This window comes from Cyprinus carpio, chromosome A5 (assembly GCF_018340385.1).
Source record: "Cyprinus carpio isolate SPL01 chromosome A5, ASM1834038v1, whole genome shotgun sequence".
NCBI classification, from domain to species: Eukaryota; Metazoa; Chordata; class Actinopteri; order Cypriniformes; family Cyprinidae; genus Cyprinus; species Cyprinus carpio.
In genome coordinates, this window is record NC_056576.1 from 12,476,011 (window position 1) to 12,489,009 (window position 12,999).

At 37.3% G+C, this 12,999-nt stretch overlaps 1 protein-coding gene across 4 annotated transcripts in view; it reads left to right on the forward strand.

Annotated features, from left to right (window-relative positions):
* The first annotated feature begins 426 nt into the window (after positions 1-426).
* The window catches only part of LOC109090340 (coronin-1C-A-like), a 53,887-nt gene continuing 41,314 nt past the window's right edge, over positions 427-12,999 (forward strand). The window contains exons 1-4 of one of the 4 annotated variants that reach the window (XM_042753887.1): positions 428-558; positions 1,064-1,217; positions 4,220-6,126; positions 6,214-6,828. In XM_042753887.1, coding sequence (XP_042609821.1) covers positions 4,221-6,126; positions 6,214-6,828 — 2,521 coding nt within the window. In that variant the 5' untranslated portion in view covers positions 428-558; positions 1,064-1,217; position 4,220. Of the gene's footprint in view, positions 559-1,063; positions 1,218-4,219; positions 6,829-7,568; positions 7,720-10,135; positions 10,188-12,999 lie in introns of those variants that run through there. The other 3 variants (XM_042753881.1, XM_042753889.1, XM_042753891.1) reach the window with 3 other exon arrangements.

Consider the following 12,999-nt stretch of genomic DNA (forward strand, 5'->3'; position numbering starts at 1 on the left):
GATGGTCAGATACAGAAAGCATGATTTAAATCATGCCAATGCAATTACACTAATGCCAACATAATTTTCTAGTCAATTCAAAAGAATTTTGTGGTCGATAGTGTCAAATGCAAGGCTAAGATCCAGTAGCACTAATAGAGAGATACAACCACGATCGGATGATAAGAGAAGGTCATTTGTAACTCCGATGAGAGCAGCCTCTTTACTATGATACGGTTTTAATCCAGTCTGGAAATCCTCACAAATACCACTTTTCTCTTAGAAAGAACATAGTTGTGAAGAGACTACCTTTTCTAGTATCTAGTACAGGGATCTCCAACCCTGCTCCTGGAGAGCTACCGTCCTGCAGACTTCAGTTCCAACCCTGCTCCAACACACCTGTCTGTAATTATCAAGTAGCCCTGAACACCTTGATTAGCTGGTTCAGGTGTGTTTGATTGGGGTTGGAGCTCCTATCTGTAGGACGGTAGCTCTCCAGGAGCAGGGTTGGAGACCCCTGATCTAGTATATTCCAGTTCTATTATCTACCATAGATAGAAGAACCACTCTTAAAAAAAGGTGGGTTTTCACAACAAGGCCATTGAAGAACTTTTTTTTAATGTAAAGAACTTTTTGTGCAATGGAAAAATTCCATGGATGTTAAAGGTTGTTCGTGGAACCATCAATACCAATAAAAAAACCCTTCATTTTTAACAGTGAATTCTTAAGAACCATTTTTTCTTAATGTGAAGAACATTTAAAAAATATAAAGAATCTTTTGTGAAATGGAAAGGTTTAATAAATATTGAAGGTTCTTCATGGAACCATAAATGCCAAGAAAGAGTATGGCATTAACAATGACTCTCATAAAGTAATTTTATTATGCTTTTTCTCATTTTTGGATTCCCTGCTCTCCATCCACTTTTATGGTACGGGAAATAGCAGTGTAAATATTCTGCTAAACATCTCCTTTTGTGTTCTTCGGTAAAACAGAGATCATACAAGATGAATTAAAGAAGACAAAAATAATAATATTCATTTCAAAATAATAAATTAATCTGAAGGTTGTTGTGCTTCTACACAGGGAGAGGACTAACTTACTGCATTAGGGAAATGTGACTGTGACATCACAACAGAGTAATAAAAGCCCATTTGCCAGCAGAACCCAGCCAGTACAGCCATTCATTCAACAAAGAGTGGTCTTGTCCTGGAGTTACCGTGCAGTAACAGGAGGATCGGTGAGTATCCATTTCTTTACTTGAGACAAATTGTTACCTTAGAAGTTGATTCCATGGTGTGCTGTCCACTGAGTATGACCTACAGTTGCTCAGATTTGGATTTAAACACTTGTTGATCGAGACAATACAATTTCTAAGACAGTGGAGAGACGTTCATATAGCTGTTGTTCATGTTATTTGGATTCTGCATACATGGGAGAGGCAGTGAGCCACAAGGAAATCAAGTGACTTGCCTTAAGTGTCAGGGTGACGGATGCAGCACAATGGCTCTGTTGTGGAGGTTTAGGATGGGATGGTCTTGCATGGGGAATCCTGTCAGTGTCCGCACACACTTTGCAGAGAATTGTCACTTTGTGAGGGACTGTTAAAAGTCTGATAAATGATTAATGAATCTATTCCATTTAACAATAACTGTATGATAAACCAGTGATCTTAAAAAGATAAAAAAAGGTTTAATATTGAGCTATGAGACAATGTAATATGAGCAAATTAATTGTCTATTCTAGTCTGTCCCAGGACAGGTTTGAAAATGTCACTGTGTAGCCACGTTTCAACTTTGCTGAACTCTATCATATGACATGGAAGCCTCCAGTTCTGTGTGTGAGTTCCTGTAAATGTGTTTGTGCGGGCTGTCAAAGCAAATGAACAGGAAACACATTGTCACTTTAGAGACTTATATTTTGTATGTTTTTTTCTACATTTGTTGAAGTAGAGGCCTTCTGCATTACTCCTGTGTGCATATATTCTACATATTACATCGAGACTGATTCAAAATTCTAGCTGCACTTAAAATTTAAGCAGATATTTCTCAGAAAGTGACATGTGTATGCCATGTGTGTTCTCATGAATCATAAAAGAACAGGATGCTTAAGTTAGTCACAGTATTTAATAGATTCAATAGTTTTATGAAATGCAAGATACATTCTTAAAATAAAAGATTAATTTTAGGTTTTAAATGTTTTGCTGTTGTTTCACTATTAGCCCTACTTCTCACAACTGCAAATTTGTAGCATATATTTTTTATATTTATATTTTTTTTTTTTTGAAGAAAAAATAAGCCTGTTACTGTAACCATTTTTCTTATAAGTTTTTCAATAAGTAATGCAGTAATCATGACAGAAAAATACAGTTTATTCCTCTATGTTCACACTGCTTTTGGGTTAGAGAGAGAAGGCACTGACAGATGAGAAGATCTTTTTTGGGAGACGTGCAGACAGGAAACAGAGAGTGCGAAGGAAAGATTTCTTCAGTGGCTTTCATGAGCCCAAATGCCTTTCAAATAATGTGTGACAGAACACGAGATAATGATCCAATGTGTGTCTGGCGTGTGAACCTGTAGATTCTGTGATTGACAGTGTTTCAGAGATCTCCTGCAAAATCTTGTGTTCTTGCTGATGGTACAGTTCATGTAACGAGACGAGAATGAATAGTCGATGGCTGCTCAGATACGCTGTAGTCATAAGACACTGAGGAAAGAAACACTGTTCACACCAAAGTCGAGGTTCAAGTAAAAGACATTGCTGCAGTTTCATTTAGTTAGTTTTGTACAGCAGTAACCAGTAACCGTTTTTTTGTTGTTGTACTCAAGTATTTTATTACTAAAAAAATGTGATCCGATTTGTGAATAAATCAATCTTTTGGACTGATTTTCGATGTGATTCAATAGCTGTAACATCTAACTGATTCAGTGATCCAGTTGGAGAAAGTCTCTTTAACGAGAAATATGATCCTTTTTTTTCTCTCAAAGCAATAAAAAGTTCTTCAAAGCTTAAATGTGCTGCATCCTCATAATCCATAATTTCATACTGAGCTCTAACCTCATAAAAATAATTATGAAAAGTATGGTTGAATTTTTATGTCATAATGTTGACTTTTTATATAATAATTACGACTTTCAATGTCATAATTATTATGACTTCATCATAATTTTTTACTTTTTGTCTCATAGAGAATCTCATAATGTTGACTTTTTAAGTCATAGTTATGAATTTGTATATTGTAATTATGATTTCTTCTTGGAAATAAGCTTCAATATTATGGAATAGAACAAATAGTAAGAAAATAATCAACTTATAGATCAATACTTTTAATACATAAGTACATTCAAAAGTAAAACGTTTATACTTTTACTCAAGTGAAAATTGTAAAGGAGTGTTTTTTTCTTTTATTAATAATATTTCAGCAGGGCATCTGTATTTTCACTCAAGTACAGGATATATGTACTTCATCCACCAGTATTATTTTAGTATCCCTATTTTACTATAACAATTTGAAATTGTTTTTAATTTTGTGTTTTCCATTTTCATTTTAATCTTAATTAAAGTTTTAAATTAGTTAAGGTTTTAAATTACTTAAAGCTTTTAATTAAGTTTTTGTGATTTTGTTGTGTTTTTTGTCATTTTATTAATTTCTTTTATTAGTATATTAATTTTTATTTCAGTTTTAATTTCATATTTTAGTACATCAAGTTAAATTAAATGAAAACGACAAATGTTGCTTTGGCAACTAGCTAAAATAAAATAACTTTAAGTTTTTTTTTACATTTTGTTTCAGTTAACGTATATTGTAACTGAGAATTTAAAGTTTATTTAATTTTTTCAAGTAAAAATGTCTTGTTTTATTGGTAGTTTTTTTTTTTTAACTATAATAACCTTGTCAACCCCCACTTTGAGCTTTTAGTTAATACCAGCAACAAAGAGACTTGCCATAAAGTAAGATGACGAGAGCAAATGATCAGCTGAAGCAAACAGTCAGGTTTGACTATGATTATAAGAATTAGCTCTGAAATGACAAGTAGAGACAGAAAAGTGAAAAAGACAGTTAGTGAGCATCAGTTAAAGAGACAGTTAGTGAGCATCAAAGTGTGTACAGGAGAGTGAAAGTGTAGAATAATTTTAGATAAACACTGGCACAACATGCATGCCAGATTCATGCTATAATCAACATCTTGTGCTCCACAACAATACACTGTCAATGACATCTCTCTCGCTTTTTTTCTACAGAATGGGACAAAACCAGGGCAAGGAGGGGGAGCTAGGGCAGGACAACAGCTCTACAGGACCAGAGGAAAGGGAACCAAGCCCAGACCCTGGGGGAGCCAAAGAGGAAGGAAATCTAACCATTGAAACTCATGGTGTCTGGACAGATGAGGAGAACACAGCCAAAGGAAGATTGGATGGAGGCCCAGGCAGGGAGTCACCATCACCTACACCAGTGCATGGTTTGGATTCTCATGATAAGGTCTGCACTCCCACAGATGAGGGGGTTTTGGAGGGAGGGGATGGCGAAAAAGAGGGAGGAAGGAAGAGTAGCGAGGAAGGCAGGGCTGAACCACTGGCTCCACAGCAGCTGAATGGAATCGCACAGTCTGACAGCTGCACGCAGTGCACATGGGAGGCTGGCGAACCAAACCACGCCAGAAAAGACTTGGAGAGTACACTAGAAGACGATCAGGACAACCTTAGGTGTGACCTTCCTGGTGAAGATAAAATTGAAAGGCTTCGCAAAGGAGAAAACAGGAGTAAGAAGTGTGCTTCATATGTAAAGAACGAAATGGAGTCTGTCTGTGGAGATGACGACAAGCTAAAGAGTCAGGAAGAGGTCAGAAAACTCGATTTTAAAGCTGCTTGTGATATTAGTCTAAAAAATACAGGGCCTACCTTGGAGATTCTGGAAAGGAAGGACATTTCAAAACCATGTGGTGGGGATGCCAACACCAACGTTCACTTCACGGTTCAAGACCAAGCTTTAGTCATTACCGAAAATGTCTCGTTGAAGACCAGCATGACTGAATCGCAAAACAAGGGGCTGATTAACAAGCGAAACAATGAAACATCAAAGGACACTTCTGAGGCAATTCAGCAAAGTAAAGAAGAAATACAGAAGAAGCTGCCAGAGAATCCACATAAGGTTGTAACAGAAACCCCAAACGCTGAACATTCCTCCTCGAAGAACGTCGAAACCCAAGGGTGGTCAATGAAGGATGTCCACTCAGCCAGAGAACCAGAAACCCCACATGCTGAACGATCCTCCCTGATGAACATTGAAACCCAGGGGCAGTCCATGAAATATGTCTGCAGAGCCAGAGAAAATGTTACGGGGTGTCAGCCAACAGATGATGTCATAAAGACCAGATTTACTAGTTCATCTCTGGCAGGTGTGGATTTACAAAGCAAAGCTGTGAGTCTGGAAAGAGCTCAGAGCCCGGAGGACCTCAGCACCTTAGAAGTGGCATCCAAGTCACCTTGGGGTCACTCTGAGACCCATCGACAAATATCTGCGGGTGAATTCACACAGGACGAGCTTCAGAGTGTGTCAGACTTGGAGGGCCCTTGTACAAAGGAACCTTCACCTGGGAGATCATCCACTGGAGGTCATAAAAATAAAGATGGCATAAGAGGGACTGAAGAAAGAGAAAATCTGGAATCTGCTTCAAAGGTTCTGTATCATTCCCATGAAAAAAAACCTGAGATAAAAGATCTTTCTCTGCATGGAACAGAAACGGAAGAGGGTTGTTTTGTGTCATCTAATATTGCCAGTGTAGGTATGCTGGGTGAAAACAAACCCTGGCTACAAAGCTATGAAGAATGTATTACATTCTCTGAAGACATTACAGATTCGAACCCCCATTGTAAATCTGATGTTCAAGTTATGCAAAAAAATGAAAAAGAGGATCTCCCTCTTTTAGCAAAGGCCAAAGAACACACAGAGAAAAGTCTGGAATGGTTTCTGGCTGAAACGAGTCCACAGGAAGTGATACAAACCCTTCCAGAGACGGTGAAGGATACTACACATGAGATGGATCCAGAACGTTCTTCTCCAATAAGTGCAGTGATTGATGTAGAAGATGCTACAAAACAACAGAGGTTAGATGGTAACGCTAACGCTAACTCAGAGAGGGACCGGGTCGGTAAGTCTAATCAGAATACTATCAGCTTGCGCAAGGAAACATCTGCAACTGGTTCTATCTCTGAGCTCATTGCTGGTCCTGATACAGTTTCAGGTCACATAGATGATAGGCCAAGTGTGGACAAGAAAACAGAAGTCACTCTGTCTGGTTCTTCTCAACTTCAAGAAAAATGTTTTTTGAAGATTTTTACAAATACGTCAACCCATTCCACTATAAGCCAGACAGACGTATCCAATCAGGTCTGGGCCGGTTGTGCTGCTGGAGCTGCATTAGCAGACAACGCTGCAAACACATCTGCTGCACAAGATGTGCAACATTCCTCCTCCATGTGCAACCTAATAAGTATGCAAGCTAACGAGAAACAAGATAAAGAGCAGAACAAGCTGTCGACACAAGCAAATTGTCATGTGTTAGAGGAGAAACGTTCAAGCCAGCTTGACCAAAAGCACGCAATAGAAAGCAACCCGACCACCATCATGGAAACACCACAGGGTGCACAGAAAAGACATGTTTCTGATATAATAAAGGAAGCTATTGAGATGCAGAAGAAGATGAAGGAGTGGACCAAGCCAACTGAGGCCCGAGCTGATCTGACCTTAGATCCAACACAGTCTGTGAAAGTGTCACAGATGAAAGCAGCATTTGATCCACCAAGGAAATCACCTGACAAAGCACTAGAGAGAAAACCTTCAGTAAGAAAAGGTAGGAACCTTTCTGAAACGGATGTTAATCATTTAATGCACAGACCCCTTGATGGATAGAAAGATGGAGCAGAAACCCCATATGTTGCATTGTGTTGCTATTAAACCAGACCAATATGGCATGCTTACAGCACCATATGATTATACTTTTACATACTTTTTTTTTTATCACATTTGCATTGCAAAGCCATTAAAGTAATCATTAATGACGTATAGTCATATTCATGTACATTAATGTTGGAGGAACAATAAAACTTAAGCTTGTTAACATAAATTTTACTTAAAACCACTTTAAAAAATATTGTTTTCTATATATAATATTATTTATTATTAACCAAATCTATCTGTTTGTTTATTTATGTGATAATGGTGTGCAGCAAATATTGGTATTGTGTATGCCAGCATAATGGTGCCATCTTGTGGCAATTTCAGTTTTGGAAAATCAACCTTAACATATCACAGCTCAAAATAGAAAAACAACGTTGTTGTATTCTTACTGTGATACTATCAACGTACTAATCGAAGTAACTTGACGTTTACTGACTTCACTGCGTGTATGACGTCCGCGAGCTGGTTCTACAAGTAAATGCAGTCACGTCGTCCACATTTGAATTTCATACCTGTTCACGCTCCGGATGGGCGGGGCTAAGACGAATATGTTTTGTGATTGGAGAACTTCAAGGCCACTCATTTCTCTTTTGTCTAATCACGTTCTTCGTGGGGCGGGGAAAACAAAACAAGGCGTGGCTTCCGGCGAGTCTCGGACAAGTTGAGTGAGGCAGAGGCATAGGGAGCGTTCGCGCGAACAGGGACCGCTGCTGGGAAACTAAAGCTGTTTATAGTACAAAATTAAAGTCTGCCTTGGATACTTTTTTCTACCACAGCTGAGAAGGTAAGAACAGGCGCATACGCGATCTGTCATGTAATGTTTGTAACATGAGACGAAGATTGTATTGCTGTGGGTAAGTTTAAGGATCTGTCCATGCGAAGGGATCATGGCAGCGTGGATCAGGCCAGATGGGCTGATCTGCAGTCAATGTGATCTCAAAACGCGTATTGACTTAAATTCTGATGTCTCATATCTGAACTGACAGTCTTTTAGGTTGGGATATGTAATGCCTTGATTTGTTTGGGTAGATTAAGTAAAGCTTTTGACTTAAACTGTGGGAAGCGAAAGTTGCTGCATCTGGGTCTGTTTGAATTTTGGAGTATTTGAATTGAAAATAATACTGATATCAATAATATGGAATGTTCGATTTTTTTTTTCTGTTTTAAATTCTTAGTATAGAATGTTGGAGCCTTTCATTTGAAATTGCTAATGTGAAATCTTGGAATGTTGTTTGCTGATCACATTAGTAGAACAGAGAGCGAGTGAGTGATCGTTATACAAATAAAGCTAAAGTTTAACCACTTTAATTTGCATCCAAAGCCAGTGTGATTCATCTTGATTTTTTTTTTTGGCAACTTTTAGCTTGCTTTGCTAAGGTAAGGAGTTGGAACTGTCAGTCTGGACGGTGTTCACTGCTCAGAGTAAAAATGAAAGTTTAAATCAGTATCAGATAGAAGTGTCAAGCCTTGGAACAAATCATCTCTAGAAGATATGCTGAATCTTCAAATTTGCTTTATCAGTCAATACATTTGCAGAGAAAAATGTAGAGAGAATTTATATCAGTGGCCAAGACGTGTTTAAACAAGTTGGCTTAACTTCCTGTAGGTGTGGATTATCTTGTCAGATCTAGGAGGGTGGATCCATTAAAAATCAAAGACAGTGTGATGTGTGTGTGCATGTTAAAGTTCTGAACATGAAGACATGATCACCACTTTTGAGAAATGTTGTTGAAGTTTTCATATACTTGAGATAATGTCTGAAATAAATAAGGTCTTGAGATAAAAGTGGTTTTATTCTACATGGAGTGGGTCGCCCCTTTATGGGTGCTGCAATGTTGACGACATATGATTGTTCTTGTCATACAGTTGACTTAATATTAATAATACATTTCATGAAAAGCAGAGCTGAGATTGAAAATAAATGCAGGGACATCTGAAAATGTATCAAGTTCCTGTTCACATTTATCTGGATTTTATTCATTCCAACAATGAATAAAAACCAGATAAATGTGAACAGAAACTTGCTGAGTGCACCTTCAGTGCAGTGAGGTTTCTGTTTAAAGCTTTCCCTTTTCCTTAGAAGCACTTCAGTTTTTTTTTTTTTTTTGATGCAAAAATAAAAATAAATAAAATAAAAAAAATGTTTAAATTTTTCTGTAATTTCAGCTGGAAGAAGAATATTTGTTTGGTTATAATTATTCATTCAGCATGACTCTTAACCTCAGGTCTATTTCTGTAATAAGCATAATGGACTATAAGGCGTTTTAGATTAAATTGAGCCTCTTTGTTTTGAGTTATTGAGATTGACTGCTTCAGATCCACCCTAAAAGTGTTAGTTTACTGTCTTGGTAGTTTACTTGTGTTTTTGCTTCTTGCTTTAAACTTCAGTCATCTCAAAGGAGGAGAACAAGTGTTTGGGCTGTTACACCCGGTTAGTGTTTTAGTGAATATTATGTAGCGTGCAGAGTTTTCTGTGGTTACCCATGTGTCGACCACACTGTAATATTGTCTGGCTTGTTTCAGTTTGACTCACTAACTTGCCAGGCAGCAGGAAAGAATAAAAATAAAAAAAAGTCTGTTTAGAAATATAAGAAATGCCAGATATATTTGTATTGACTGCTGTCTGTTTGCAGTATTTATCGACTGTTTGTTTTGACTTGGCCTTTGCATTTTACATTTTTAATTTATCAGATATATATTTTATAGAATAAGAAGGATGGAAGAACACATTGTACATGGATAAAAGTGCATTATGGTTCAATTATAGTCCTTTTATTTCTTTTTTCAAGAGACCAGTCTTTGTTCTTGGTTAGTCATTGCTGGTGCATGATCCAGCTTGAGGCCATGCTGAAATCTTGACATGGTAATGTTTGGGCTGGCCGTCAGAATGCATCAGCCTGTTTATGTGTATGGACGTCATTGCATCGGCTTCTCTGTGCCGGTTTCCTTGTGCTCCTTGGGAAATGGGTCAGGATGCTGGGTAAAATTAGTCAGGAGATGCAGGAAGTTGCCGCAAGGCTGGAGAGGATGCAGCTTCAGGAGCATGTGTGTTTAAGAGAGATAGAGAGCAACAACGGGATATATATATAGGCAGGGAGAATCTGTTTAGAGTTTTAAGGAAGTTTTGTTTCCTCTAAAGACCTGACAGGTTCAGGTTGCATTGCACATTTACCAGATAATAACGTTCTTGTGTCCTTTAGGCTGCATTCATCAGAGTTTTGAGCGTTGCGATGGATATCTCATCACCAACAGGTATGCAGGTTTAAATACAACCTTCTTCAAGACTTGCAGCTGTCTTTATACAGCATTTTCTTTGCTGAAACTACATTATTGCTCATTTGAGAAAGATTTGACCTATGTGACATTATGATTAAAAACAGTTTTGCAGCAATTAAAAGGTTAGAAGTATCACTGTGAAGTCTTTTGACGTATCAAACTTCAGTTTGACTTGCTTCTGTTCATTGTTTACCTGTATGGCATTTTGCTGCATAGTCAAATGTCACCTTTTACAAGCCATAAAAACATGTTCAGAGGTGAAGTGTCAACAAGACAAGGGCTTTAGTTTTTTTACTGCAAAACTATTGATCTTCAGTATTTTGAGCTCCGATTTGAATGCTACATTTCATGGCACTTTATTCTTTAAGCTGATGTTGGTTTGTTTAAGTTGTACGTTTGTTGTGTAGAAGCTTAGCCCACTGGGTTTATAAAAGCAGAGCATTTAAGCTATATTCACAGATTGTAAAGTTTAACCAACACACATTCATCCATAAAACCTAATGTTTTTGAATAATGATGTCATAAATCTCATTTATTATCTATATTTAGGGCTCTATAAAATCCGTTTTCCCAATTTTTGTATTTTTTATTTTTGTGTTTTCGGATTAAACTTTTCTGGATTCTGTTTTTATGATTTATTAATAAAATGAAATTTGAACAGTTCCTTTCATTTTTTTAAAAAGTGCTTTACAACAGATGTTTTTAGTTTAAATTAAAACATGGATGAAAAATCATTTTATATTTCTTAAGTTTTTTTTAATAACTCTATTACTGTTGTTGTTATTACATAGAAGTAATTGTTTCTGTGCAATAGTATATTTCTGTCATAATTTCTTCAAATTAAACCAAACTTCTATTTTGGCGAATTGTAGAGTGCAGTTTTCGTGCAGTAGCTGAGCAGCTCATTCACAAAGAGACTTGCAGATTTCATATTTAAAAAGTCTTTTTACTTTTGATTTATTCATCCAAATTTTGGCAAATTCTGTGCCATGTTATATTGTAAATGCCATTATTTATGACTGGATTCTGTGATTCCAGCCATGTTTTTTGCATCGTGGAAATCAAAGAACCCAACTATTTTTTTATGTGATAATTCAGTAGGCCTAATGGCTTTCTGATTTCAAGTCAATTTTAAGTTTTTTTTTTTTTTTTTTTTTTTTTTTTTTTTTAATGTTAAACCTTATTACTTGCAAAATAGTTAGCTGTTGTTTTAACATGGCAGCTGATAGCAGTGGCAGAGATTCTCATACACACCACCTGGAGCTTGCATCTTGCATCTCAATGTTACAAAAGGCACCAAAATCCTAGCTGGAATTCCATCACAATTGCCCTCTTTGGCAGGAAGAGGATTGAGATGGTGTCATCCCCTGCTGGATTCCCTATGACAAATGGAATTCAGAGTGGCCCGTGTCTAACCAGGCTGTTAGAATGCTTTCATTTATTGACTCTCATGTCATCCAAAACCTGCTGACGACTTATGCCACTGTGCACAAATATCTAATGAACATTTTCTATTACAATCAATGGACACTGAAACCTTCAAGCCCCAAAAAGCAACCAAAAGGAATTAAAGTATCATAAAAGTGGCCAAAAATGACCCATGCAGTTATCTCACTGTAAGTACACTTTTATTATATTTTAATTGTGCTTCTCTATTCTGTATTAAAGCTTGAAAGCTGCTGTCCCCATTCATTCTTATTGCCTATTTGCATGGCTGATGAATTGGCTTCGATTTGCATATCTAAACCACTGATCGGCCTTTTCGAATATAGAAAAACTAAGATTTATATGAGATGTCAGAAAGGTGTGGGATTTATATTACAGGCATGGCTACCCAAACAGGGAACAGAAACTTGTCACCGGTTGCACCGCGCGACGAAACACTCCCTGTCTGATGAGGAAGGAAGCAGCATTATCTGTCCACATAAGACTTTTTTTGGTTAAAAATGATCCAAAATCAATAACTGAGCAAATAACCAGTCAATGTTCAAAACTATCTCCTTAGGCTTAGCCAAATTCACAACGGTAAGCTTGTAATAATGTTTTCTAATTTGAGTGCTTCGGGTCACTTTCAGAGTTTGCTACCGTGCGTCTTTGCGTCATTACGTCACGTCTGTATAAGCAGACCCCTATGATTTCTGTGATGCGGAAAATGCGGAATCCAGTCATAAAAACAGACTTCACAGTTTAACGCGGAATGTCACAGAGTTTGTCAAATTTTGAATGAATTAATCAATCAAAAGTAGGTCATTACACTTAAATCAAATCACGATATGGACTAGTATCTGTAAATATTACAGATGTAAAGGTATTCAGAAAGGTCTGGGATTTATATTACAGGCATGGCTACCCAAGGCATTCCATGACTCAAGAGGACAACTAAATGAACTCTTCCTGAAATGCCAGGGAACAGAAACTTGTTGTCACTGGTTGCACCGCGCGACGAAACACACCCTGTCTGATGAGGAAGGAAGCAGCATTATCTGTCCACATAAGACTTTCTTTTGGTTAAAAATGATCCAAAATCAATAATTGAGCAAATAGCCAGTCAGTGTTCAAAACTATCTCCTTAGCCTTAGCCCAATTCACAACGGTAACTTGTAATAATGTTTTCTAATTTGAGTGCTTCGGGTCACTTTCAGAGTTCGCTGCCATGCTTCTTTGCATCATTACATCACGTCTGTATACATAAGTAGGCCCCTATGATTTCTGTGATGCGGAATCCAGTCATAAAAACGGTTGCACTGCGCGATAAAACACACCCTGTCTGATGAGGAAGTAAGCAGCA